Source organism: Haliaeetus albicilla, chromosome 24 (assembly GCF_947461875.1).
Source record: "Haliaeetus albicilla chromosome 24, bHalAlb1.1, whole genome shotgun sequence".
NCBI lineage: Eukaryota > Metazoa > Chordata > Aves > Accipitriformes > Accipitridae > Haliaeetus > Haliaeetus albicilla.
Window position 1 is genome coordinate 14,648,155 of NC_091506.1, and position 27,260 is coordinate 14,675,414.

The 27,260-nt window shown below is 35.2% G+C and overlaps 1 protein-coding gene across 1 annotated transcript in view; it reads left to right on the forward strand.

The window, feature by feature from the left end:
- The window catches only part of DNAH12 (dynein axonemal heavy chain 12), a 72,794-nt gene that overhangs the window by 11,076 nt on the left and 34,458 nt on the right, over nt 1-27,260 (forward strand). Inside the window, exons 12-39 of the mRNA XM_069812269.1 lie at nt 1,991-2,126; nt 2,980-3,105; nt 4,799-4,933; nt 5,931-6,124; nt 7,015-7,255; nt 8,429-8,614; nt 8,976-9,176; nt 10,286-10,480; nt 10,708-10,829; nt 10,958-11,240; nt 11,869-11,988; nt 12,376-12,532; nt 12,768-12,940; nt 14,413-14,565; nt 14,981-15,220; nt 16,290-16,535; nt 16,841-16,960; nt 17,699-17,808; nt 18,726-18,909; nt 20,041-20,181; nt 21,094-21,177; nt 21,261-21,449; nt 22,132-22,251; nt 23,110-23,298; nt 23,979-24,130; nt 25,396-25,534; nt 25,622-25,788; nt 26,932-27,187. Of these exons, the coding sequence (XP_069668370.1) occupies nt 1,991-2,126; nt 2,980-3,105; nt 4,799-4,933; nt 5,931-6,124; nt 7,015-7,255; nt 8,429-8,614; nt 8,976-9,176; nt 10,286-10,480; nt 10,708-10,829; nt 10,958-11,240; nt 11,869-11,988; nt 12,376-12,532; nt 12,768-12,940; nt 14,413-14,565; nt 14,981-15,220; nt 16,290-16,535; nt 16,841-16,960; nt 17,699-17,808; nt 18,726-18,909; nt 20,041-20,181; nt 21,094-21,177; nt 21,261-21,449; nt 22,132-22,251; nt 23,110-23,298; nt 23,979-24,130; nt 25,396-25,534; nt 25,622-25,788; nt 26,932-27,187 (4,759 nt within the window). The remainder of the gene's footprint in view (nt 1-1,990; nt 2,127-2,979; nt 3,106-4,798; nt 4,934-5,930; nt 6,125-7,014; nt 7,256-8,428; nt 8,615-8,975; nt 9,177-10,285; nt 10,481-10,707; nt 10,830-10,957; nt 11,241-11,868; nt 11,989-12,375; nt 12,533-12,767; nt 12,941-14,412; nt 14,566-14,980; nt 15,221-16,289; nt 16,536-16,840; nt 16,961-17,698; nt 17,809-18,725; nt 18,910-20,040; nt 20,182-21,093; nt 21,178-21,260; nt 21,450-22,131; nt 22,252-23,109; nt 23,299-23,978; nt 24,131-25,395; nt 25,535-25,621; nt 25,789-26,931; nt 27,188-27,260) is intronic.

Consider the following 27,260-nt stretch of genomic DNA (forward strand, 5'->3'; position numbering starts at 1 on the left):
CTGTATGTGTTAAATGCATAGTAGAAACATGTAGAAGAAATGCAATTACACCATACTCCTGTTTAATGAAGACTTTTGGCTAACTAATGATCTCATGCAAATTGCACCAGCTGATGTATTTTTTTCCTCTGTTTTAGACTCAAAAACTAGTTGGGGACCTTACTAATAGACTTGGATACAGAGGAGCTAAAAGATCAAAGAGCTTCATTACCATTCTGGCTTTTTAAATGTGAAATACAGTAATACTGCACTGTCAAAGGAAAGACTAGCTAGAATCTCTTATTATATGATAGATACCTCTAGGTTTTCATAGATAACGGCAGAAAATAACACTGATCAATTAGAATAGAATAGACTATTTCAGTTTGAAGGAACCTGCAACGATCATCTGGTGCAACTGCCTGACCAATTCAGGGCTGACCAAAAGTTAAAGCATGTTATTGAGGCCATTGTCCAAATGTCTCTTAAGCAGTGACAGGCTTGGGGCATCGACCACCTCTCTAGGAAGGCTGTTCCAGTGTTTGACCACTCTCTTGGTAAAGAAATGCTTCCTAATGTCCAGTCTGAACCTCCCCTGATGCAGCTTTGAACCCTTCCCACCATTCCTATCACTGGACACCAGGGAGAAGAGATCAGCACCTCCTTCTCCACTTCCCCTCCTCAGGAAGCTGTAGAGAGCCATCAGGCTGTGCCTCGGCCTCCTTCTCTCCAAACTAGACAAGCCCGGAGTGCTTGGCCATTCCTCATAGGACATGCCTTCCAGCCCTTTCACCAGCTTTGCTGGCCTCCTCTGGGCACATTCGAGTACCTGAACATCCTCCTTAAATTGTGGGGCCCACAGCTGCACACAGTGCTCAGGTACACCAATGTACAGCAGGATAATCCCGTCTTTTGTCGGGTTGGTCGTGCTGTGGTTGATGCACCCCAGGGTGCGATTTGCCCTCTTGGCTGCCAGGGCAGGCTGCTGACTTCCACTGGGCCTGCTGCCAACCATCACCCCCAGGTCCCTTCCTGCAGGGCTGCTCTCCAGCCGCTCCTCTCCCCATTTATACTTGTGCCCAGCATTACTCCATCCTATGTGCAGAATCTAGCATTTCAAGTTGTTAAATTTCATCCCATTAATCATAGCCCAGTGCTTCAATCTATCTAGATCCCTCTGCGAGGCACCCCATCCCTCAAGAGAGTCAACAGCACCTCCCAGTTTGGTATCATCAGCAAACTTTCTAATCATGCATTCAACTCCTGCATCCAGTATGTTGATAAATATATTGAACAGAACTGGCCCTAGAATTGAACCCTGAGGAACACCACTGGTGACTGGTCACCAGCCAGATGTAGCCCCATTCACTACAACCCTTTGAGCTCTGCACTTCAGCCAGTTCTTCACCCAGTGCACTGTAAACCCCCTCGTCCCACAGTCGGACAACTTGTCCAGAAGGATGCTGTGAGGGACAGTATCAAAAGCCTTACTAAAATCCAGAAAAACTACATCCACCACCTTCCCTTCATCCACTAGGCGGGTGAACCTTATCATAGAAGGGTATCGAATTAGTTAAACAGGAGGTTAATTTGGAGGTATGGATTAAATATGAGTGAAGTCATATTAAATTGTTTGGTTAAAATGAACAATTACAGTCAAGTTTTATAGTGATTTCCCATTACCAAAATGGCAAAATATTTACTAGGAAAGTGTTTGCATGTATGCTAATGATACTGTACTTAAGTTCATGTACTTACCAAAAGTAATTGAAGCATTTATTGCAAAAGAATACCCCAAAATCCAAACAAATCAATTATTGCAAGTTAATAAACAGTATTTTTCTAGACTGACTTAGTCATATTCCCTATTTAGTTTCATAAAGTAATAGAGTTAGTGCGGGCATAATACTTAGAGAAGTAATTTGAACTTTCAATTCCATTAAATCTGTGCTTGAAGCTAGTCAAACTAAAATCTTAAAATTTTGATATTTTATGTAAAATAAATTTATAGGATATGCAGGGAATTTGAAGCGATTAAGGAACGTGCATTAAAAGTTCCTGAGACAACAGAAGAAATGGTGGAAACAATAGCTTACATAAAGAAGGTCAAAACCAAAGGTATTCAGGATCTGTTGTTAAGGATCAAGGTAAATGACTATCTTTTAATTCTTAATCTTTTACCAAACATGCTGGCCTATACAAATACAGAATTCGTTCTGGAGCGCAGAGTCTTTTGTCTGATCATGCTGCATGTATGAATAAACTGTACCCTCAGTGTTACTTCAGACAGAAGTGGGAAGTCCAGCTCATTCTTTGCCATATGCCTTTCCTTCTTATTCCCCATTCCTATGTGTTCTGCATGTCAGTGAGGAAATGCAGCTTTTAATAAATCATAGCAGATTGTAAGACACTCAGTTTATTGTTTGTACCTAAACACTTCAGGGCTGCTTAAAAAGCTACTTGTGAAAATGTAACACACAAGTGTAAAGAGAATTTTATGTGTAAAAAGAGTCATGACTTTGAACAAGCAAGAAGCAATTTACTCTGAGCAGAATATAGATGATGTTACATTAGCAGTAGTACTTGTGTGCGCTCAGAGAACAAAACTGAAAAACTGTGTAAGGTGTGGGTCAGCCAAAAACATTACTGCATAAGAAGCTTTTTGCTATTATATTATGATATGTATCAGATTTTCTGTTCTGGTAATAGGTCTGTATAACCCACGTTTATTTTTTATATTTTTAATAATATTAGGATTGTTGCATGTAGATTTACAGACCACAGGAGTCATATTTAGAGAAGTAAGCTCACGAATGGGGCAGGGATTTGAATAACTTTTTATATGTACTTTGAATATTAATATTCAATTGGCTGAAGTAGCTCTGAATTCAGAAAAGTCCATGAAATGTAGACTATTTTATCTTTCTAAATAATATTGTTCTACCCTATATTTTAAACAGACCTATGATACCTAAAGTTTTGTGAAATCTCTTTTTATAGGAGTCCTGTCGGCAAATGAATTACTTCTTAGATGTTTTTTTATTTGCTCCTGAAGACATCGCACTGAATGCAGAAGTTCTATTATGGCCAAAGAAGATTAACCCTATTTTTGATGAGCATGATGATGTAAGAGCATTTTCTTAATTTACGGTATATTTTTCCGTGTTAGACTTTTCACTTTACTTGAGCTCTTTATTTCCTCAGCAGGCTAAATGTCTCTACACATATAACATGAACCATACTAATTTAGACATGCATAAATAACGTATTTCCAGATTTTTATATCAACAGTGGGCTTTTTGTGGAGTAATTTTAAAATTTTCACTGTAACTTTAAACCTTCAGCAAGTCTTATTATCTATAATTTGTTTGTGGTCAGTATTAGGTAATTAATTGGAAGGTGAAAATTCACTACACTGCGGTTGACTAGTACTGAAAATGTAACTGGCAGGCCCCTAATAAGAGTTAGTGCTCTGGACAGAAAGTCATTTTTTTTAAATGATATTTTGTTCTGTTAATAAAAGAACAGTGGGAATTGTGGTTTCTAGGTAGCAATCGTTAATAGAAAATATGCAACATCTAATTTTCTCTGTGTGACTGTAGATTACTCTTTTCTACTTGTCTGTATTCTTCTTGCTAGCATTCTTTCTCTCTGGCTATGATACAGTAAGTCAAGCCTCTTGGTGTTCTCTTGCCTCTCTATAGTAATTTAGCGCAGATTTAATAATTACTTCTAAAAATGTTTCAGAATTAACAATTGACATTTTTTAAAATAAAAATACCTATTCTTTAAAAATCACAATTGAGGATTTCTCTTTCACTAAGTCTTATTTAAATACTAAGGAGTATGTCCAAGGGCAGTAAATATGCCTCTGACTTAAAACATACCCAGCTTTTGGGAGACTGCTATGTTTGTAAAATATTTTGTTTGCATGTTATCATTCTTTTAATCCCCAAAAATGAATGAGTGAAATTAATTTTCTACTTGTACACAGGGAGTCCATGATGTTTATTTAAATTCTTTTTAATGAAAATGGTAGTACAGAGTGTATCTGACTTAATGAGAGTCCCTCAGGAGTATCTCTTTGTAGTTGACTATCTAGCAACTTGCATTGTGCTAGAGCTTGAGGACAAGAATAGTTTCATATCAAATTTTTTTGAGTCTGCGTATTCTCAGATACGAGTCCATTCATATTCTAATGCAGTAGGAAAAGACAGGTTCCTCCTTTGGAGAAGTTCTCCTTGTCTGCTTCACAATTTTTGCATGTCAGTAGGTGTCCTTGTCTTAAGAGTTCTTCTCTGCCTCAGTTGATTTCTTGTTTTGTACCTTAAAAATAATTCCTCTGTGTGCAGACCCTGTGCTTTGGAGTGGTCTTATGTTCTAGAATTTCTGCCTTTTATAGCAGTAGATACATGTGGGACAGCATTGGCTTTCAACAACTCTAGGTCTCTTCTTCTGGCAATAAAACACTAAATCCCAAAGATGAGAAAATCTCTGTTTTTTTCTGTAATACTTTCCTATTTTTTGTCTGATTGCTGAAGAAGGCCTTTAAGGCACTCCTAACTGCTATGATTATTGAGGTAAGGGTTCCATGTTAACATATAGAGGTTGCAACCACTTAAATGGAACATATAAAAAGCAAGTCCTGAAGAAATTTCTGTTACTGTAAGGATAATTATTTATCTGTATTGTTTATTTTCTGTCTGTTTGTGCTAAATGTTTAATTTAGGTGTGTTGTGTATATTAATCATTGAAAGGAGTTACAACCACTTTTGCATTGCTTTTTTCCGTTTAAAAAAATAAATCGATTGTTTTGTAGCTGATTGAACAGTCTAAACGTAAAGGAGAGCAAGAACTAATACATAAATGTGAGAAACTGATGGTGGAATTAGACAAGCTGACACGTTCTGTGATGGAGTTTGAAGAATATTCAGAACTGGACTGCATGCAACAGGTCTCATTAACACTCAGTATAAAATGGGTAGAAATGGTTTTTTATGTTTAATACACAGGGGTCATGGAAGAAACTTAGAATTAAAAGTAATTAGTTATTTTAACATGTGAACTAAAACGTTTATTATCCTCTTGCCACAATGAACAAACTCATAAAATGACCCCTGCCCCCGCCCTTTTTGTATTACATTGGCAATAACATTTGACTTAAAGGAAAGTTTACTGTAAAGTTGTGCTTAGATTAGCTGATAGGTAATCCCAGTAAGGACTGAGATACTACAGATGTATAAAGTGAATGATTTTTTTTTACTCTGGTTTATATAAAGCGTGGAATTCTGGCCCCAGTGACATTATTTGTAAGTAACTTCAGTGAGATCAGAATTTCCCTCCCTGTTTTTGATATATTGAGGAACTGAAGGAAAAAATAGCAGGTTCGAAAGGCTGATTGGTAGCAATTTGATTTTTTTTTTCCTATGAGCCTCAAGACTTCATTTTTCTGCTAATGAAGAGCAGACCACTGATTCCAAAACTTTGCAAATTTTTAGAACTATTTTATAATTGCCAGAGTATGTCTTGTGCTTTGATTGGAGGATATCACAATTGTGCGTAGTAATTTTGTTTTTTTCAAAAAAACCCAAAAAACACTTCAAAGCACAAAACAGAAATCCTAAGCTAATAAATCCCAGTTGCCCATATAATATGTCAGGTACATAAAAATGTGTATACCTGCCTCTTGGAACAGTGAATTTTAAAGCTGAAACATTTTGAAAATGGTTTTGTACTCTTGAACTCAGTAATGATAAAACCAACTTTATTTTTCTTAGTGTTAATCTGGGTTCTTCAGAGTTTATCTACTCAGGGATAAGACGACAACTTTTTAACTCATGTTTTCTAAAATTTTAATAAATACAAAGACATTATATTTTTATATCTTATTTTGATAGCTGTTCAGAGCATAACTTAGTTTTCTCTCAAGACATACAATTGTTTGATTTCAGTATGTGGCTGACCTGAGGGCATTACAGAAACGCATACAGGAGGCTGATGAAACAGTAGATCTTATTAATAAAGAAGAGACTCTGCTCAAATGGAAACTGAGTGACTTTCCACTCCTCAACAACTTAAAAGTTGAGATTGAACCATATCAGAAACTCTTTCATCTTATACTGAAATGGCAACGAACAGAAAAAAGGTAATTCAGCTCCTGAAGCTAAATGAGGGAGAGTGGGGAAAATGCTTATGCTGGTTTTGTTCGTGTCAGATGTAGAATACAGATTTGTTTTCTTATAAACATTTATTTATTATTAGCAATCCAAATATAATGTTAATATAACTTACATATCAGGTTGTTATTTTTAATTCAGCTAGAAAAAATGTCAGCTTTTTTTTTTTTAATGCAAAGTGTGTATCGCATACTGGGTTCTAACTGTATTGGTTATGCTGGTGAAGCCTATAATAAGACAAACTCTGTGAAAGAAATGTATCAGGAAGAAAAAATTGGTTAGTTGTGAGCCATTTTGTATAGCAGAAAAGGAAGAAGTTCAGCTGGAAAGCTCACAACCTGTATGTAATGAAAACCATTTTTAACCTAACAGCTGTCCAAAATGCTATGTAGATGTGCTCAAATTATTACATTGCTATCTGGTGGCTAGATCCTACCACAAAAACTGTAGTATGTCTGAGTCTAAATTAGGTGAGATTGTCTACCAGTTCCTGCACTCTTTGGAAGTTACGTGATATGGCTAGAAAGTATGGATTTTTTTGAAAATACAAAGGCCTAGTATATTTTGATGTCATATGTTGATCTCTATCCAGAGCTTAACTTAAATTTCTCAATCCATGCAGTTACTTGGTTTCAGTACATGACTGACTTGAGAGAATTACACAAATACACAGAAGAGTGTGATCAAGCCACCTTTAGTTGTGCATTAGTGTTTTGCATAGAATGACAATAATTGGAAACGAGCTTTGTTCTAATTTAAATAACTATTAATCTACATCTCACTTGTGTTGCAAAACAAAGTGTTAATTATTTGTGGACTATGTTTGTTATTCTGTTTTCTAATTTTGTGGTTTCCTCAGATGGATGGATGGTACCTTTTTGGAGCTAAATGGGGAAAGCATGGAGGCTGAGGTTGATGAGTTTTTGAGAGAGATATACAAAGTGTCAAGACTCTTCCAACAAAAGCAGAAGAAAATTCAACAGGAGTGGAAAAAGACATCACAACACAGAACTGCAGAAGAGAAGACAGAAGAAGAAACAAAGGCAAATCCAACTCTTTCAATGTGTTCTTCAGTTCTGGAGCAGATTAAAGACTTCAAGGTAAGAAAAGGTGAGGGATATTAATACTTGATGCTGAGGGACAAATGTGAAATTCAGCAGTCTGTATAGGTAGATGATGCAATGTCAGAGACTCCTATTATTACAGAGGGAGAGAGCACTCTGAATCACCGTTTCCAGATTGTACTGTCCCATTGATTTTAATAAAATTGGATTTTGGATATCTTTGTAGTTTTAGGACTGTGAATTGTTAAAGAGTGGACACATACAGGAGAAAAGTAATTTTTTGATGCAGAGAAACATTTAAGGATGTAGTTGGGAATTTTGAAATGGGACTATATGTTATGTTAATGGAAGCCCAATTTAATATAACATAGCTGAAAAATTGTTCCTTTTCTCTTTTCTGCTAAGACTGTGCTTAATAGTTTTATATTTCTTCTTCAGTAGTTTACTACAATTATTTAGAAATGGAATGGATAATTGAATGGATCCATCTGCACTTTTCAGAAAAGATTTTCATGTCATCAGCTACTGCAACAGAATTTTAAGTGCACATCTGTTGTGGTTTAACCCCAGCTAGCAACTAAGCACCACACAGCCGCTCCCTCCCTCCCCCCCACCCAGTGGGATGGGGGAGAAAATTGAGAAAAGAAATAAAACTCAGAGGTTGAGATAAGAGCAGTTTAATAGAATATGAAAAGAAAAAACTAATAATGATAATGATAACACTAATAAAGTGACAGCAGTAGTGACAAAAGGATTGGAATATACAAGTGATGCACAATGCAATTGCTCACCACCCACCGATCAACACCCAGTTAGTCCCCGAATGGCGATCTGCTGCCCCCACTCCCCCCAGTTCCTATACTAGACATGACATCACACGTTATGGAATACCCCATTGGCCACTTTGGTCAGCTGCCCTGGCTGTGTCCTGTGCCAGCTTCTTGTGCCCCTCCAGCTTTCTCGCTGGCTGGGCATGAGAAGCTGAAAAATCCTTGACTTGAGACTAAACACTACTTAGCAACAACTGAAAACATCAGTGTGTTATCAACATTCTTCTCATACTGAACTCAAAACATAGCACTGTACCAGCTACTAGGAAGACAGTTAACTCCATCCCAGCTGAAACCGGGACAACATCAAAGATTATTAAAAAGTTAAGAAATCATGCACATCACAATTTTTACCTTATAAATGTTTTTCCTCAATTAGGAGAACATTCCCACTGTGACTATCTTTTGTAACCCTGGCATGAGAATTCGTCACTGGCAGCAGATGTCAAGTATAGTAGGATATGATTTAACACCAGACTCTGGAACTACCCTGAGAAAAGTTTTAAAGCAGAATCTAGCCCCTTATTTGGAAGAGTTTGAAGCTATAAGTGTAGGTGCAAGCAAGGTAAGCGTAGAGTTTTGATAGTGACAAATACATCAGGTATCTTAGTGATGGCTTTTATGGCTTACTAGAATTTTTTTGTCTTTGCCCTTATGCGACAAAAGAGATTTGGTGAGACTTTGGACCATTAGATGATAACAATGGGCGTATAAACATTTGTATCTCACGTTACATTTTTAGTATTTCCTGAGCATACTGTTTTCTGTGTGCTAGAAAATGATATACTAAAAAAAATAACAGGAAGTTAGTTTATGCTGTTAGAGCAAAATAGATTATTCAGCTAGGTAAGTTTATATATTGAATTAGTGAGCTGGAAAAAAATAATGCAGTGACTATAATAAACTATTTTCTTCTTAAACTGTAGGAATTTTCCTTAGAGAAGTCAATGCATGCCATGATGGAAACCTGGGGTTCAATTTCCTTCAATACAAGTGTGTATCGTGAGACTGGTATTCATATTCTGTCTGCGGTGGATGAGGTTCAAGCTGTTCTCGATGATCAGATTATGAAAACTCAGACAATGAGAGGATCACCTTTCATTAAACCATTTGATAAAGAAATCAGGGTACGATGAGTACTTTTTTTTTTTGCTGTTTTTATTTGCAGGATGACTATAATGTACGAGTATGCCAATTGTATTACAGCTTTATTGTTTGACTTATTAATGAAATGCTTTCATTGATTTTTCAGCAAGATTCTTCTAAGTTCATATAAGTCCTATTTACATTATTTCTGTGTTGGAATTCCCTCTTTCATTCAGATTCAAGTGCAACCAAGAGAATGTGATTATTTTTTCACATATTTTGCAAAACCACTATTTCTGTTAGTGTCTTTAACCTTGCTTCTTAATAACTGGAAATTATGTTTTTATTATTGTTAATAAGAACATTTAGTGACTTAATCCTTGAGTTTTGGACTCAAATTTTGAACTATAGTGTTTTCGTCTGGGCAAGGAAACTTCTTGAGGGCTGGGAGGTTTTTTTAATCAGGCCTCAGAACAATGATGGGATTGGTTTACACCTGCTTTTGTATTTTCAGGGCTTGAGTAGTCTTTGTGTTGCTAACACCATGACTATTGACAGGAGAGAAGCTAGTGAAATTGCTTTGCAGTTACCCTCCCTAGTTCTTCGTTGGTTTATGTAGGAAATTTTCATGTTCAGGCAGGCTCAGTGAACATAGGTGGTATTTACCCTTTACAGGGAGCCTCTCAGCCTCTTCCAGAGGTATCTGCTATTGTCCACTTTAGGAACAGGATACTGGGCTGGCTGCATCTCTCCTGTGATGTAGTGTGGCCTTTCTGGTATTCTTGTGCCTCTGCTGTAATTAGGGTGCAAACCAAGAGCTCCTTGCTGTGGGGAGATGAAACAGAATTTGCCACTGGTAGCCTCCTGGGTATTAATTAACCATTAAGTTGTTAAAAGATCATAGCACTAAAGTGATAACTGCATTTTGGAAAATTAATTTCCAGGTGAGTTAAACTTACTGATATTTTGGCCATCTGTATACAGGGAAGAACATAAATACTTCTAAATATTTTTATTTTGTTTACTGCTAGACATTTTTATTTTCTCCTTGGGAACTAGAGTACCACAGTGTCTACCTTTCCTGTATTTATTCTCTCTAACATTATTAGTTTGGAAATATTAAGGTAACATTCTTTAAATATTTATTAAGGAATGGGAAAATCGCTTAATTCAAATTCAGGAGATTATCGATGAATGGCTGAAAGTGCAAGCACAGTGGCTTTATTTGGAACCCATTTTTTCTTCTGAGGATATTATGCAACAGATGCCAGAAGAGGGGCGACTCTTTCAGACTGTGGATAGATGCTGGAGAGATATTATGAAGTATTGTGCCAAAGACCCAAAGGTAAGGGAAGTATACAGTACTAAAATGAAACAGTAGCTTCTCTCTCTCTCTTTTTTTTTTTTTTTTTTTTTGTCAATGCTTTTGTTTTCAGAATATATACAATGAACTACTACATCAGTTGCCTAGGCTTTCTAGGAACAAAGCCGTGTTGTACATTATTCAAATAACTTCTACTGTTTGAATTATCTTATTTATAACTTACAGTTTGCATGTGTGTGTTGTTACAGGTTCTTGTTGCTACTTCCTTGATAGGGTTATTGGAAAAGCTTCAGAACTGTAATGAGCTTCTTGACAAAATCATGAAAGGGCTTAATGCTTATCTTGAGAAAAAACGTCTCTTCTTTCCCCGGTATGATGAGTTTTGGCTATTTAGAAAACCAAGATTCTAAATGTTTATTTTGTTGTGAATAAGGTCGGCCTTTGGAGTTGCTTGATAATACATATGCCTTTTTTCTTTTTTCTTAATTTTTTTTTTAGCTTCTTTTTCTTGTCCAATGACGAAATGTTGGAGATCCTGTCAGAGACTAAGGATCCTCTCAGAGTTCAGCCTCACTTGAAGAAGTGTTTTGAAGGCATTGCTAAGCTACACTTCCTTCCCAATTTGGATATTAAAGCAATGTATAGTTCTGAAGGCGAGCGTGTAGAACTGATTTCAACCATTTCTACTTCTGAAGCTCGAGGTGCAGTGGAGAAGTGGTTAATTCAAGTAGAAGATACTATGCTGAAGAGTATACGCGATGTTATTGCTAGATCAAGAATGGTACGGATTTTGTAATATTTTAATAACTGTGGCACAAATAGACCTTTCTTTATTTTAAGGCTGTCTCTTGGCTTCCTAAAATTCTTCCTGAACACAGGAGTTGATGAAGTTGTGGGGCCAGGACCAACTTAACATGACTTGTATTTATAGGCCAGTGAGATAAGTAAGAGTTTAGTTTGAATAAGAATCAAGTCGTTTTCCTGTAACACTGAATATAAATTCTTTTAAAAGCTTGGCAGCAACACTGTGTTTATAGGATATCTCACCTGACGTAAATAAATTATTCAGTTTTTTTATTTAATTACAAGTTAGAAATGCAGCACTTGTAATATGTTTGCTCCCTCCTAAGAGAAAGTCATTAACCAGGAAATGTTTCTTTGTATAAAGTTAGCAAGTTGTGAATATTTACATAACATGGAAAGATAATTGCAAATATCTTTAAAATTATTTGATAACAAATTGCAAATCTAAGGGGAAAAGAGCATTTAGAAGTTTGTTTGGGCTTTGAAAATAGGAAAATAATATTTTTTAGCAAAGAATAGGAATAGGATCACATTGTATGCTTCTGTATTACATTATGATATGTAGGCACTGGCACTGTATTCGTATACTGTATTTAACTCTTCAGGCCTATCTAGAGACTGAGAGAAAAAGATGGGTTCTGGAATGGCCTGGACAAGTAGTATTGTGTGTGTCTCAAATGTTCTGGACAAGTGAGGTACATGAAGTTCTTTGCAGTGGACCACAGGTACTTTGTAATGCATAATCTTTTTTAAAAATCTTTATTAATTTTTCATTTCAGCTAATGTATTTCACTTAAATATTTTTCTACAATAAAAATAAAATTTGAAAAAGGATCAGCATATGCATTTGATATACATGAGTTTATGTACAGTGATTTATACCTTTTATTCAGGTACTTGAACATTCTTGTTTAGAGCAAGCATAGATTAGAATATAGCTTTGCAACAAAAATGAATAACTGTAAATGAGAGAGAAGTTGATGCAAAAACATGACAATGTAAAAGAATAGCTTAATAAGCAATCTCCATTAAGATATTTAGTCAACATGAAGAAGTCTGGAACACTTGAAACTGTCATATAATCAGTTTCATAATTACCCTTTTTCTCCTAGGGTTTAAAGGATTATTATGATAAGCTTCAGCTTCAACTCAGTGATATTGTAGAGCTGGTAAGAGGAAAACTGTCGAAGCAAACAAGGACTACACTGGGTGCCTTGGTTACTATTGATGTTCATGCTAGAGACATCCTCATGGAAATGATTGAAAATGGTAATTATCTTTTAAAACATTTTTCTTCACATGTGTCTTAATACATAGTTAATTAAAAATAGTTAACCAATCTGATTTTGCTGCCTAAACTACAACAGTATTAAGATATGTATGTGAGTATTTGGATGTAAGCATCAACATGAGTAATTTCAAAGCTGTTTTAAATGTAAACCTAATAGAAAATCCAGTTACCTAAAATGTCTTTTATGATTGCTTTCAATTCTGTGTTTATCAGGCGTGCAGAGTGAAACAGATTTTCAGTGGCTTGCACAACTACGATATTATTGGGAATTTGAGAACGTTCGTGTCTGCATTATTAATTGCAATGTAAAATATGCCTATGAATACCTTGGAAACTCACCACGCCTTGTCATTACTCCTCTTACAGACAGGTGTTACCGCACCTTGGTATGATCTTCCACCAGTGCTACTAAATACTGTATTTACTGTAGTATAGTATTTCTCACACTGTTCATTACAGACATATTTTTAGGGCTTGCAGTTGCTGTAAGACTCTGGTATTTCTGTTAAAATGCAGTTTCAAAGATTGTAATTTCTATAGAATATCGAACGTGAAACTGACTTTTAACAACAAATCTGGACAGCCCACCAATGTGACTGAAACATTAGTGGATTGTTCTGCTGTGGATGTGTTTGTTAAAATACAAACAGAAAAAATGCCCAATATTTTTATTGCTGTCTAGATTACGAGAACACAAAATCCTTTTCTGATGTTCTGTGGTTGCTAAATAAAGTAGAGAAGGACCCACTTGTGATCATATTGCTCCTAAGGCTAGTGCAACAGTTTGGCCACATTTTAGTATCCCTGCTCTTGTTAGACATTTTTGTTATTGTACTGGTCTATCCTCAACTAACCTGGCAACTGAAAGTTACTAAAGTCATCTCAGATATGGCTTTTCTGACTATCATTTACTGCAGTTTATTTGGCTGGAGTTTCAAGTTTTACTAAGCACCCAGCCTCCTCCTGTTTTAAGATGGTAATTTTCATGCTGTGAAGACCTAATCACCAACTCCGTAGGGTTTAAGAAAGAAAAGGTCTGAAAAGACCTGACTGATGCATCTGAAGATATTTTTTTTGCCCTCTTTGTAGCTTCAGTTTTTATGGTATGGTTGTAGCTGATGCTTGGTAAGTTTGTCAAAACTTCAAGGTACATTGCTGTGAGAGGGCAATGCAGCTGGTAGTTTGTTTCTTTTTTAGGCTGACAGACCTTGAATCCTGGAACAAAGCAGTTGAAAGCCTGGCACTCTGGCAAATGGAAGTCTTATCCTTTGCCCACCAAGGTCTTAATACAGTATTCCCAGAGCTTGTCAATGTAGATGTGTCCCTGTAACTGTGGATTGGAAGCCAAACACATCCGAGTTTTTGTTTAGAGTCTGCAACTTTATTTTTTTCTGTCAGATTTTCCTCTTACTTCCATGGAATATGGTAGAGAATATGGAATGGTAAATGGAATACACATGCAACAAAGGGAGACAGTGTGGGAAAGAAAAAGAAAAGAGGAAAAAAGTATATTAAAGGAGAAAGAGGGATAGAAAAGAGTAGCAACCAACTAATTGCATCGAGTTTAATTTGAAAGATGTATCTAAGCAAGGACTGAAAAATTGAGTCCAATAAAGTTTGAGTAACTAATTATGGTCACGATGATAATAAAACCAAACTCTTCTAGGGTCAAAATTCAATTCCCTTGTATATATTTCCAAGCCCTAAGTAAATTTTTTTAAATTAGTATAACCATACTCTTTATGTCAGATATGACTGTATGAAAATATCTAGTACAATTTAATTTAGCATTTTCATTCAGAATAATTTCATATGAATGAAGTACTAATAATTTCCATAAACTATTTCTGTTTCTTAGATTGGAGCCTTTTATTTGAACCTCGGTGGTGCCCCAGAGGGTCCAGCAGGGACAGGTAAAACAGAGACCACCAAAGATTTAGCTAAAGCTCTTGCTGTTCAGTGTGTTGTCTTCAACTGCTCTGATGGCCTTGATTACCTGGCAATGGGAAAGGTAAATAGAAAATAAATGTATTTTGTATTTTATTTTTTCAGATTAAAATTGTAGGGTCCCTACTTTGCAGAGACAAATAAATGTGGCACCTGTGGTCTGCTACCCTTGGACACTATATACTAGTCTCTACTTAGGTTTAATTTTCTGTGCTTTACGAAATCCTATTAAGTTGCTAATTAAAACATGAAAGAAACAAGAGTTCACAGGATCAGGATCTTCTGATTTAGCTTTCTTTAGAACCAAGAGAAGACTTTGTTCTTCAGCACATCACTGATCTTTGCTCTAAACAGGCTTAGATATTATTATCATAATTGTATCTTTCATGTAATTAAACTTCCAGCATGATACTCTTAATTTCTTTTGAATCTTCTAAGATTCTGTTAGCGATATTATTGCTATCTTTCTTTATTTGCAGTTTTTCAAGGGTTTGGCTTCATCAGGTGCATGGGCATGTTTTGATGAATTCAATCGCATTGAACTGGAAGTACTGTCTGTTGTGGCACAGCAGATCCTTTGCATCCAGAGAGCCATACAGTTAAAGCTAGAAACATTTATTTTTGAAGGAACTGAACTGAAACTTAACCGCAACTGTTTTGTAGCTATTACTATGAATCCAGGTTACGCAGGACGTTCTGAACTTCCAGATAATCTGAAGGTAAAATAATAAAATACATGCTTCTGCTTAAGAATGAATTTTTTTTTAAAATTGAGGGACACGTGTATTGCTGGTTTTAATTCAGATTGTACCACCTGGAATATAAACATATACATGTTATACAATTTACACATACTAAGCCTCTTTTTTTCTTTTTTTTTTTTTTTCTAAGTACTTTGTTCATTTTGAAGGAATTTGAAACATTTTTTTATTGTGTCTATTAGAGTTTTTCATGATTATTTTTCCAGGGCAAAGGCTGTAATACTGTAGCAAGTAAACTGGCAAGTGTCCAGCTGTGGGGAGATGATACGATTTGGATGCTAACTTTTTTAAGATGGTGTGATAGTTTGCAAGAATGCTTTAAGAAAGTATTTTTACATTGCATTCATTGTAGTCTTATTTAAAAGAGGTGTTGGCAAACTACACTTAATACATGTAATGAATTTGCTTAGATTACCTGATGAAATAAAATCTTTGAAATGATTGTTTTGACTAGATTAGCTATTTCATTGAGGAGGCTTGGCTTTAGCAAAGTAATCTGGAGCTTTTTGGAACAGCATCTATTCCTTAAGACTCAACGTGGCACAGAGCTATTACTTAAAGAAAGGAAGTGCATTCTCTCACCTGCCATGTACGACACCTTCCTTGGCTTACTGCTGTGTTGGATGTGTCAGTGTAAGGGACAAACTGCATTCTTGAGACAGTGGTGAGGGAAAAGAGCTGGGAGAGAAAGGGTCTTTTCTGCACTGGATTGTACATTGAGATGGATCTTGATGGCAGCTTGCTTACATTAGCTTCCTAGTGAGTCATAAGCTGCAAACAATGATAATTCTTCTATTTCATTGGCTGCCAAGCGTTCTGCAGGCCACTGCTTAACAGTGTAACTGTTTTAAATGATCCACAGCTTACCTAATCATACTAAGCAGTACTTAATTTAAAATGTTGTTACTGTTTTCAGTTAGAAATGCTGTGATGGGATGAATACTGATCCATCACCTGCAGAAGTTCTGAGTCACTTTCCATTCCTCAACTAATTACTTAAAGGTATTTCTTTGGGTATGTATTTCAGGTTCTTTTCCGAACAGTAGCCATGATGGTTCCTAACTATGCTCTGATAGCAGAAATTTCTCTCTATTCATATGGATTTTTGAATGCTAAGTCACTGTCAGTGAAGATAGTAATGACCTACAGGCTTTGTTCAGAACAGCTTTCCTCTCAGTATCACTATGACTATGGTATGCGAGCAGTCAAAGCTGTGTTGGTGGCTGCTGGGAATCTAAAATTGAAATTTCCTACGGAAGATGAAGATATACTGGTGAGTTCCTGAGGGAGTAATTCTTAAGGAATTTTACAGATGCACGTAATTCTGAGCTCTGAACGTAGTTCCACCATGTCTTGTCACATCCCTGATCCATGTTTCTTAGTTTGTGAAATTAAGATAATAAAATACATGCTGTGCTTTCCAGTGCTATGCTGATGATTGCACAGTTGTGCTTAACTACTTATCAAAGGCACCATTTAATTAATTAATCTTTATTACTTATTAGATTATTTTAATTGCTGAACAGTTTATTCTGTGTTTTTAATAAGAACAGTAGAATGTATATTTGTTTCCTCTAGCTTCTTAGATCAATTAAGGATGTGAATGAGCCCAAATTTTTGTCACATGATATACCTCTGTTCATGGGTATAACTAGTGATTTATTTCCTGGAATCAAGCTTCCTGATGCAGACTACAATGTAAGTACACTTGTAATTTTTCCTTGGTCATAATCATTGTTGGTTGTTTTGTGGTGTTTTGTTTTTAACTAAGTGTAATTAATACAGTAATTTGTGAGCTATTGCAAGATAAGGAAAGTTGCTGAATGTTTGCAGTGAAACTTAGTACCAAAGAAAATTCTTGTATCTGTTCTGAGTATAATCCACATCTGAGTTCCCTTGCATCCAGAAGGGTTGTGTAAGGCATCCTACAGATTGGAAATTGATCTGTGATTTTACCAAATTTTAGAGTCTTTTGCTGATTTCTTTCCTAATTTTTGGACATAATTAAGTGAGATTAAGCTTTGTGTTTTTATTTTCTTTTGTTTATAGCAACAATTAAAGCATAGCTCCTTTGTAGGAGGATAGTTGGGAAAAAGAGGAGCATGTTGGAAAAGACAAAGTAGATTAACTTTTTAAAGATTTCCAGTAAATTACTAGAGTCTTGTTAAAAGCATAATGTTCCAAAGCACACTGCTGTTTTCCTGATGGTGATATGCCTTCTCAAGATAAAAATTGTATTTAACTCCTGTTCTAGCATATGAAGTACAGAAGTGATTTTTTTTTTTCTCCAGGGATGTTTGCTATGTTCTGATTAATAGTATTTCAGTCATTAATTACTTTGAAACTCTTATTTATGAGCATAAGCTGTTCTACTGTAGTCCAAGGCAGCAATTTAAATTGTAGCAATGATAAAATTACGATCTATTTTGATTTTAGGATTTTCTGGAATGTGCCAGTGAATGTTGCATTCGACATAATGTCCAACCTGTAAAAGCTTTTATAGAGAAAATGATACAGACATATGAAATGATGATTGTTAGACATGGGTAAGATTCTCATTACTGTTTCACAAGCAGTATTTGTTGTAATTTTGGCTTATACCATAGTGGTTATTTATATCAAGTATAAAAGGTCTTAAGGGTAGCAAAATGTTTCTGTTTGTATTTCAATAGTTGATCACCAATAATGCCTTTACATGTACAAAAATTCCTGTGAATGTATGTCTGGTGAATTGTACTATTCTTGATAGCAGAAGTAGCCTCACCTGTGTAATGATTTTAGGTGCAGCTATCAGAATGGTGAAGACTTAGGACTGCAAAAGTTTGTCTATATTAAAATATTAGTTATCATATCTCTGCCATTTTATTCCTAGCTTTTATTAGTGAATAGCAACTGTGTGGAGAAAATTTATTTAATATGACATTAGCCATATGATTATTAATAATCAGCTCATTAATTCGTCTTTTCAGTGTGACGTTGTTATAGTTGTATCCTTCTGCTGGGTGACTAAAAAAGTTATTTTGAAATGTGGGTGAAGATAGTTTCATGATTTTATTATTATTATTATTATTATTATTATTATTGGGGGGGGGGGGGTATAGTACACATGCTTACTGTTTGTATTCTTCCAGAACTTTGTTATAAACTCTGTCTAGACTGAAAAGAAACTAGAAAGTAATCTTTGATTCAGCAAATAAATTAACTAGTGTGATGGTAAATCTGTGTTTTAGAAGACAACTTTTGTACAGTGGCTGTGCAATCAGATTTGCATGTGCAAATAAACTGGTTTTGCCTAAATGAAGTTTTGTATATACTGACCAGATTTATTTGCTCTGCTTTTTGAAAATTAGGTGGAAATTAGCTTTAAGCATATGAACAATGCTGTTGGCCTTCATGTGGTCTGTAAGACTCTAAATTGCAAGACAAATTTATTAATAGCTTTTTTTTTTTTTCCATCTAATAGCTTTATGCTGGTAGGGGAATCTTTTTCTGGGAAGACCAAAGTTCTACATGTGTTGGCAGAAACACTGTCTCTTATGAAAGAGCGTGGTTATGGTGAAGAAGAAAAAGTAATTTTTAGAACTGTAAATCCAAAATCAATCACTATGGGTCAGCTTTTTGGGCAGTTTGATATGGTATCCCATGAGGTAATGTGTGTTTTTAAAATAGTGTATAATAATTGCCCACCTTTATCTGTTTCTTCCTCTCTCACCTGCTGTGGTTTTCATGGGGTTTGTATGAGTGCACTTGTGTAAGTATATTCTAACTTCAGGTTAACTCATGGTGTCATTCCCAGTTATTTTCAGGGAGCAGGAAAAGCAGTTTACAAGGCTCCTGCTTCTGGTTTTTAAGTCCCAATCCCAGACAGCATTTCTTCATCTTTTCCCTGGACTCCAGACAGTGTTTGTAGGGCTGTGCTATAAATGAAATTACTGGTGTGGTTTTAAGAAAAAGAAGCAAACATACCAGTGTGGGTTCAAGACTAGAAGCTAATAATCCTGTCTGTTTTTTCTGCTTTGTAGTATTTCTAGTGCTTTTTTTTTTTTTTTTCCTTTTCCTGTATATGTCAGACCTCCATTATTCTGGATAGTAAACCATTGAAATCATAATTTTATGATTTTACAATTTTAAACACAGATGAGACCACAATAATAAGTTTTATTTTAACCAATACTTTTATGGATTGTTTTAAATTAGTGTATTGAAAAAATACAGTACCAAGTGTGTATGCACTTATGTAGGCTTAAATATGCAAAAAACCCACAATAGCATTCTGAGGGTCATTGTCCTAATATAGTTGCATCTATGCTAGGAAATCATACCACATTTAACTGTATTCATTTCTCTCTCTGTTCCTAACCAATATAATCAAAGTAATGCAAAAACTATCTAGAAAAACTTAGGGACTCACAGGTCCCTAAGTGTGAAACGTAGGTTTGGAGAAAAAACTGTATGAAAAAGTGAATGTGAAATAGTGAAACTTAGGGTGACTCTGGGGAGAAACAGATGCAAGATAGAGCAGAAGCACTTCTAAGTTTCTGTAAACTGAGTTGCTGTTTGTTACAATATTTTTTAAAGTGAAAAAAACACTACTTTAAAATTTGCTGATGTTGCATGACTCTCAGTGAAAATGCAAAGTTATGTTCTGCTCTCTGCAGAGCAAGAGAAGAATAAAAGAGAGGAATAATGAAGAGGAAATGGAAGGTTTTTCTGTTACTTGCAGTTTAAATTGAACTATGTGTAGTCTTACTTTTCATTCGTACGTTCTCCCCCTCTAGTGGACAGATGGTATAATTGCTAATACTTTCAGAGAATTTGCATTATCTGAGACTCCTGAACGCAAATGGGTTATCTTTGATGGCCCAATCGACACTCTGTGGATAGAAAGCATGAACACAGTTCTGGATGACAACAAAAAGGTATCAGTCAGTGGAAATAAATGCCTAAATAAAATAATGTGACATTTTGAAAATATTCTTCTACATATAAAACCACTAATGCAAACAGCAGTGCCTGGCATTTGAAAAGAGTAAGTGCAAAGTGGCTTTGGTAACAAGTTGTAAGCTTTTCTTGGTTGTTTGTTTTTGTTTTTATGACTTTAATGGAATCATAATCACAGAATCAACTAATTGCTGTAAGACATAAAATATATATTTCCTTAATGCCCTATTGTAAGTTTGTAACATAAAAAATTTAAATTTAAAAGATTACATTTAATTATATTTAATGTAAATCCCACGGTTTCAAAACTTGCACAAACTTAGGCACTTGCATTTAAAGGCAATCCCAAGACACAAAGGATTGTATTTTCAAAATTAATGACTTCTGAAGTCAGTAACCTTACAGCACTTCTGGAAATGGGCCTTAGGAGTCTCAAAGTGAATATAAAAGTTAGAGATGACATTTTAAGTTCTGGGTGATAGTGTGTCAAAATACTCAAACTGGACTTTTATTTTAGTAAGTAGGAATGGTGGGTCTCCAGCTGGAATGCTTCAATATAAGCAACAATAGCAGCAGATAGCCTTTCTTTTTTCTGCTTGCTGTCTTTTTGCAAGATTTCCTGTCATACGCAAGATTGATAGTTACCTGTAATGAACCTACTGGTAGGATAATGTGGAGTACTGTGGTTTAAGTGAAGAATTTAGCTAAAGCTTGAAAAAAAAAATTATTGCTCCAAGTGATTAAACATTTTATGCGGTTGACCTTGCCTTTGGTTATACTCGGTTTTGCTGATTTTCATATAGAAATCTCCTGTGATAGGATGCATAATTTACAACTAATTTTTTTTTTCTAATCTTGCTTGTGATTATTTTTTTTTGTTATTATTAAAGCTTTGTTTGATGAGTGGGGAAATCATCCAAATGTCCCTTCAGATGAATCTTATTTTTGAAACAATGGATCTTTCCCAGGCATCAGTAAGTTTTGTATTTAATGAAAATATAAAACAAAGTTCAATATATTAAATGTATAATAAAATGAGTTTACAATTTTTCCTTAGCCTGCTACAGTCAGTCGTTGTGGTATGATTTATTTGGAACCTTCTCAACTCGGCTGGAGGCCACTTGTTACCTCTTGGTTGAGTAAACTGCCTGAACCTCTTAACTTAAAGGGACATCAAGATCTTCTGCAGGGACTTTTTGATTGGTTAATACCACCAGCATTAAGATTCCGTCAGAAACAGTGCAAGGTATTTTTTGCCATTTTTTTTCCTGCAATAGCTAGGTGGCCATTTCTATTCTGTTACCCTTGGTAGGGAGGGACTGTTCTCTCATGACAAGGACAATTAGAATGAATATGCAGCAGCCTCCTGTTGTTTTGAGAAGGGCAACTCTTGGGTCTAATTTGGAAAGCTAAAATGAGAATGTTAAGCAAGACTTGTATTGTGAGTTGATCATAGTTTTCACCTTGTTCTTTTCAAAAGTAAAGTAAGTATTTAAAACACTGATTGAGAAGTCTTCCCAAGATAATTTTGTACATTATTTTTTTCTTTAAAGATGTCATGTTGAATAGGGAAGTACTTTTTTAAGTGTTAGGGGAAACATATGTGTAGTTCCTTGCAAAATCTGTGTGATATAGCACTTAGGCGTTTGCTCATTTATTGCTGTAGTTACTTCCGTGGGTTTTTTTTGTTTTAGGATTTATGATTGTAGTGGCCACGTGGTAGCTGTGAACATGGTTAACAAGCTAAATGTCTTGATGTTTCAAGGACAGAGGAGGGCAAATGATCCTTTGATAAAAGTCAGTGTAAACCTTGCCTTCAAATATTTGTTCAGAATTAGCTAATTATCTAATTATTTTAGTATTTTAGCTCCAAAAGATAAACTAACTGAACACGTAAAGTATAATACCGATCCTTTTGTATCTCATAGGAGCTGGTACCTACAAGCAATACCAATGTTGTAGTAGCTCTTACGCGGCTTTTTGAAATGTTGATTTGTCAAACTGTGCAAGAAGATCCCACCAACAGAAATATCCGTGCATGGATTATGGTTGGTTTTTTTAACCTGTAGAAAAATGTATATCTGTTTTTGCATATGCCAGTCTTCAAAAATAATTGGACTAATCAAAACAACTTTAGTTTGGGATAAGAGACATGTGAAACAATTTTGCTACCTCTTTGCTCCTTCCCCCAAACTTTGGAGATGCCCAGATGAGACGCAGGTCTTGCAAGTAACAAATATGATTAAACATTTTACTGTTTTTCCAATTAACTGGGGTAAATAGTGTTTTTGTTAAATGTGCTTTTTCGCTAACCAAGTAATTACCTAAGGCAAAGTGTCTTGTTTCCCTTAAAGAAAATATGTTTTCATGTAAGACTGATGGGCTTGTTTGAGCAAAATTTCCTTGGGAAGTGTTTTCTGAGAGTTGTATTAGTTGGATGCTCTGTCTGATCTTATATGATTGTTCTTATGAAAAACTGAAGAAAACAATGTAAAAGTATTTATTTAAAATTTATTTAAAATTTATAGAAAATTCCTAGATCCAGGTTTGCGATTAGAAATTCTTGAGACCACATGATTGAACTCTTCTCGGGCTTTATCATGGGACATAATGCTTTAGTCAGTGGCCTTTATTTTTTTGTCATCTCTCTCTCTCTCTCTCTCTCTCTCAATATCTAGATAGACAGATAGATAGATATATCTCTCTGTATCCTTGAATAAAGTTTTTGGTTTATTCTGTCTTTAATCAGATTTCTAAATCTCTTTGGACCAGGGCTATCCAAGGGTACCTTGTAACACCTGTCTGCTTAACAGTATTTTTCAGAACTATGTTTGTTAATCAGACTGTACAAGGTTTACATAACATGTCAACTTTTTAGGCAGTTGCTCATCTTTTTGCTCTTGCAGGGTTGCTTTGCTTTTGCCACAATCTGGTCCATTGGTGGAACTTGTGATGGTGACAGCAGGATAATTTTTGATACTTTCTTGAGGGAAACTGTGGCTGGGAAATCTGGAATAAATCCTGTACCAACAAGTGTGGGAAAATGGGAGTGTCCCTTTGAAGAGAAAGGCTTGGTCTATGACTACATGTATGAGGTATGATTGATTGCTTCTGTGTTGACTGAAGTAGATTCTTACAGTCTGAATGGAAGGAAAATAAAGCTAGATGGATATTTTAACTTTACAAAGCTTGTTGGATGTTGTAGAGTATTGGTGTTGGATTAAATCCCACAGTGCATTTTTCAATTCTTTTTCTTTGTTGAATGCTAATGTGCTGACCAAATTTTTTTAGAAAACACCAAGATGTACACATCAGTTATATTTATAATGTTGCCACATTATAGTTATTCTGTAGCTAAAGCTAAGCTGATGGACTCAAATCTGGTTTCATATAGAAGAAATGTGGACTGTCTAGAAGGAAAGCAGGATATTGAGCCCATAGGCAGTTTGCTTATATTACAGTTTTGTTTATGGTATCCATTAGAAATGTTAGATTATAATTACACTTTTTAATTTTTGCATATGTTCTTCTGTTGTGTTTTTGTATGGTTGGTTTGTTTTAGCTGAACAATATCTTTAAGAAAAGGGGTCTAAGCTTATGTAGGTACTTTAACACTTTATTAGTGAGATAAAGAAAACTAAATATATGCATTTCTGAAAAAATTAATATTAATTTATTAAAATTTATTATTTTCATTTTTCAAAAGTGAGCTAGTAGAGAAAACCTTCCATATGTCTAGAAGTAACACCATTCTATTTTACATCTGTATTTCTAGCTGAAAGGCAGAGGATGTTGGGTTCATTGGAATGGATTTATTAAAAATATTAGTTACAGTGATAAAAACGTGAAGATTCAAGATATTATAGTCCCAACTATGGATACAGTCCGATATACCTATTTGATAGAGCTATTCGTTACCCATGGGAAGTAAGTTACGTCACTTCATTGCAAATTTCTGAAATATTGGTCTGTCCTGGTTTCAGCTGGGATGTAGTTAACTGTCTTCCTAGTAGCTGGTACAGTGCTATGTTTTGAGTTCAGTATGAGAAGAATGTTGATAACACACTGATGTTTTCAGTTGTTGCTCAGTAGTGTTTAGACTACAGTCAAGGATTTTTCAGCTTCTCAAGCCCAGCCAGGGCAGCTGACCCAAACTGGCCAACGGTGTATTCCATACTATGTGACGTCCCATCTAGTTTAGGAACTGGGAAGTGGGGGAGGGAGGGAATCGCCGCTCGGGGACTGGCTGGGTGTCGGTCGGCGGGTGGTGAGCAATTGCCCTGCGCATCATTTGTACATTTCAATCCTTTTATTACTACTGTTGTCATTTTATTAGTGTTATCATTATCATTATTAGTCTCTTCTTTTCTGTTCTATTAAATTGTTCTTATCTCAGCCCAGGAGTTTTACTTCTTTTCCTGATTTTCTCCCCCATCCCACTGGATGGGGGGGAGTGAGTGAGCGGCTGTGTGGTGCTTAGTTGCTGGCTGGGGTTAAACCACGACATGGTCATAGGTAGAAATATCTCTTATTCTTTCCATTGACTTCATTGTTTTTATCAAGCCCTCAAAGGTTATTTGGCCTGTTAAAAATAGACATTTACTACAACCAATGCAATTTGTTGCCTTAAAGTGTCTTTTTGGTTTGTGTTTGTTTTTTTTTTTTATGAAGCCTTATTATAATCCAGTTTTAGTATGCTTGTTCTGAGGATGCTGTTAATGACAGCCCAAAGAGTTTTTGTACCCTCTGTCTTCTTTGGTAATGAATTTTTTTTTTCTTTGATTAGTCCTATCAAAATCAGTTACATTATCTATGGTCAGATCATATAAGAGAATGAAATATAAAACAGCCTCATATTAAATTTCAAGCCTGAAAGTTTTATAAAGTTTAAACTACTGCAAGACCTATCAGAAGAAATTTAACTTCCATGTATGTTCATACATACTCCAAAGCCAGTAGAATGAGGGAATGAGAAATATCTCTTTCACTTTGTCCCCTTTGTCTTGTTGGTGGGAGCAAACTAAAATTATGAAAGGGTTATATGAATGTGTTAAAACATTTTAGTTTCTTCTTAAGGTGTGTAATGTTTTTAGAGGTAGAATAAGCAGGACAAATTAGTAAAACCTTTGACTTCTAATTGCAATTAGTTTACAGTTTGTTAGTCTGTATGCTTTATTTCTTTTTTTGTGAAGACCACTGCTTTTAGTGGGACCAACAGGTACTGGGAAATCTGTGTATGTCAAGGACAAGTTAATGAACAACTTGGAAAAGGAGCGCTACTTTCCCTTCTTCATTAATTTTTCAGCTCGAACCAGTGCCAATCAGACCCAGGTTAGTAGAATAGATAATTTATGTTTCAAAAAGATAACATGTACGAATATTTATTCTGTGTTTTGTATATTCCTGTCTGCATTATAGAACATTATTATGGCCAGGCTGGACAAGAGGCGCAAAGGAGTCTTTGGCCCTCCAGTGGGAAAAAAGTGCATTATTTTTGTAGATGATATGAATATGCCTGCTTTGGAGAAGTATGGTGCACAGCCTCCTATAGAACTTTTAAGACAGTTCTGTGACCATGGATTTTGGTAATTATTTGAAATACAATTTAAACTTTTTTGTTGCTGCATTTCCTGTTATAATTATTTATTCACTTGAATTTTACTTTCAAAACTTTTTTAAGCTGCTTTGTGGATGTTAAGATAGCTTTGGTTTATATAAGAATATGTTATTTAAAGTTAGAGCAACTTCACTCTTGCTCTTTAAGTGACTTTTCAGTTTAAGAAATTGATGATCAGATTTGTTTTGTTTTTTTTAGAAGATTTTATTGCTGAACTTTAGCAGTATTTGTATGTATAAATAAAATCATTCTTTTACACCTGGATTTTTTTGTCTACATTTTTAATTGTTTTTATTTTTTCAGTGCAGTTCGTTTCTTTCCTTTCTTTTCCTCCTCACAGTGAATTGGCAGGTTTTTATATATATATATATATATATATATGCAATTATATAAAACTTTTGATTTTACTCATTGCATTGGTTTTTACTGTCATCCAAGATCACAAATTTTTTTTTTAACAACACTTCAAAATAATTTTTTAAAGTAACAATGGAATCAGCTGGTAATAGGCATGAAGAAAACTAAGCTAAAGGTATGCCTTGCTTTTGAGGTTATTGGCTCTGTTTATATTGGAAGATTGGAACAGGTGGTCTCCTGAGGTCCCTTCTAGCCTGAATATTCTGTGATTCCAGGCACTTCTCAAATACTGTTACTTTTGTGATTCCAGGCTCAAATGTCTGTTACTCTTGAATAGAGATAATACATCTCGCCACGTTACAGTTTTAAATACTTGCCTCAAAATTTCATGTCAGGTTTTATGTAACCCAGTTTAGATAAATATTCTTTCTTTCAGGCCAGCATGATGTGTTGAGATTAACTGGGCCAAACCCAGTTTAGATAAATATTCTTTCTTTCAGGCCAGCATGATGTGTTGAGATTAACTGGGCCATAGTTATAAGACTAGTTGTTCTTGGTTTTTTGTTTGTTTTTTTTTTTTAAATATAAAATATATAGAAAAAATATAGTATGTAATATATGTAATGTAATATTATATTTTTAAGTACATATGGTATGCGTGCACAGAGTGCTCTGTAATATAGATGCATCTAAGCTGTAACTAATGTGTTATATCTGTAACTAACTAAATGTCACATTGCAATTTATTTTGAAGGTATGATTTAAAGGACACATCTAAAATTACACTTGTTGATGTACAGTTACTTGCTGCTATGGGGCCTCCAGGCGGTGGGAGGAATCCTGTTACTCCTCGATTTTTGCGACACTTCAACATTTGCGCTATTAATTCTTTTAGCGATGAAACAATGGTCCGCATCTTCTCTACCGTAGTAGCTTTCTACCTACGGACTAGTGAATTTTCTGCTGAGCTCTTCACAACTGGAAATCAAATTGTCACTGCCACTTTAGAGGTAAGAGGCAAATACCTTAATGGAAGTTTCCTTTAACTTGTTCAGTAAAGTTCCACTGGCTCTATAATAATTT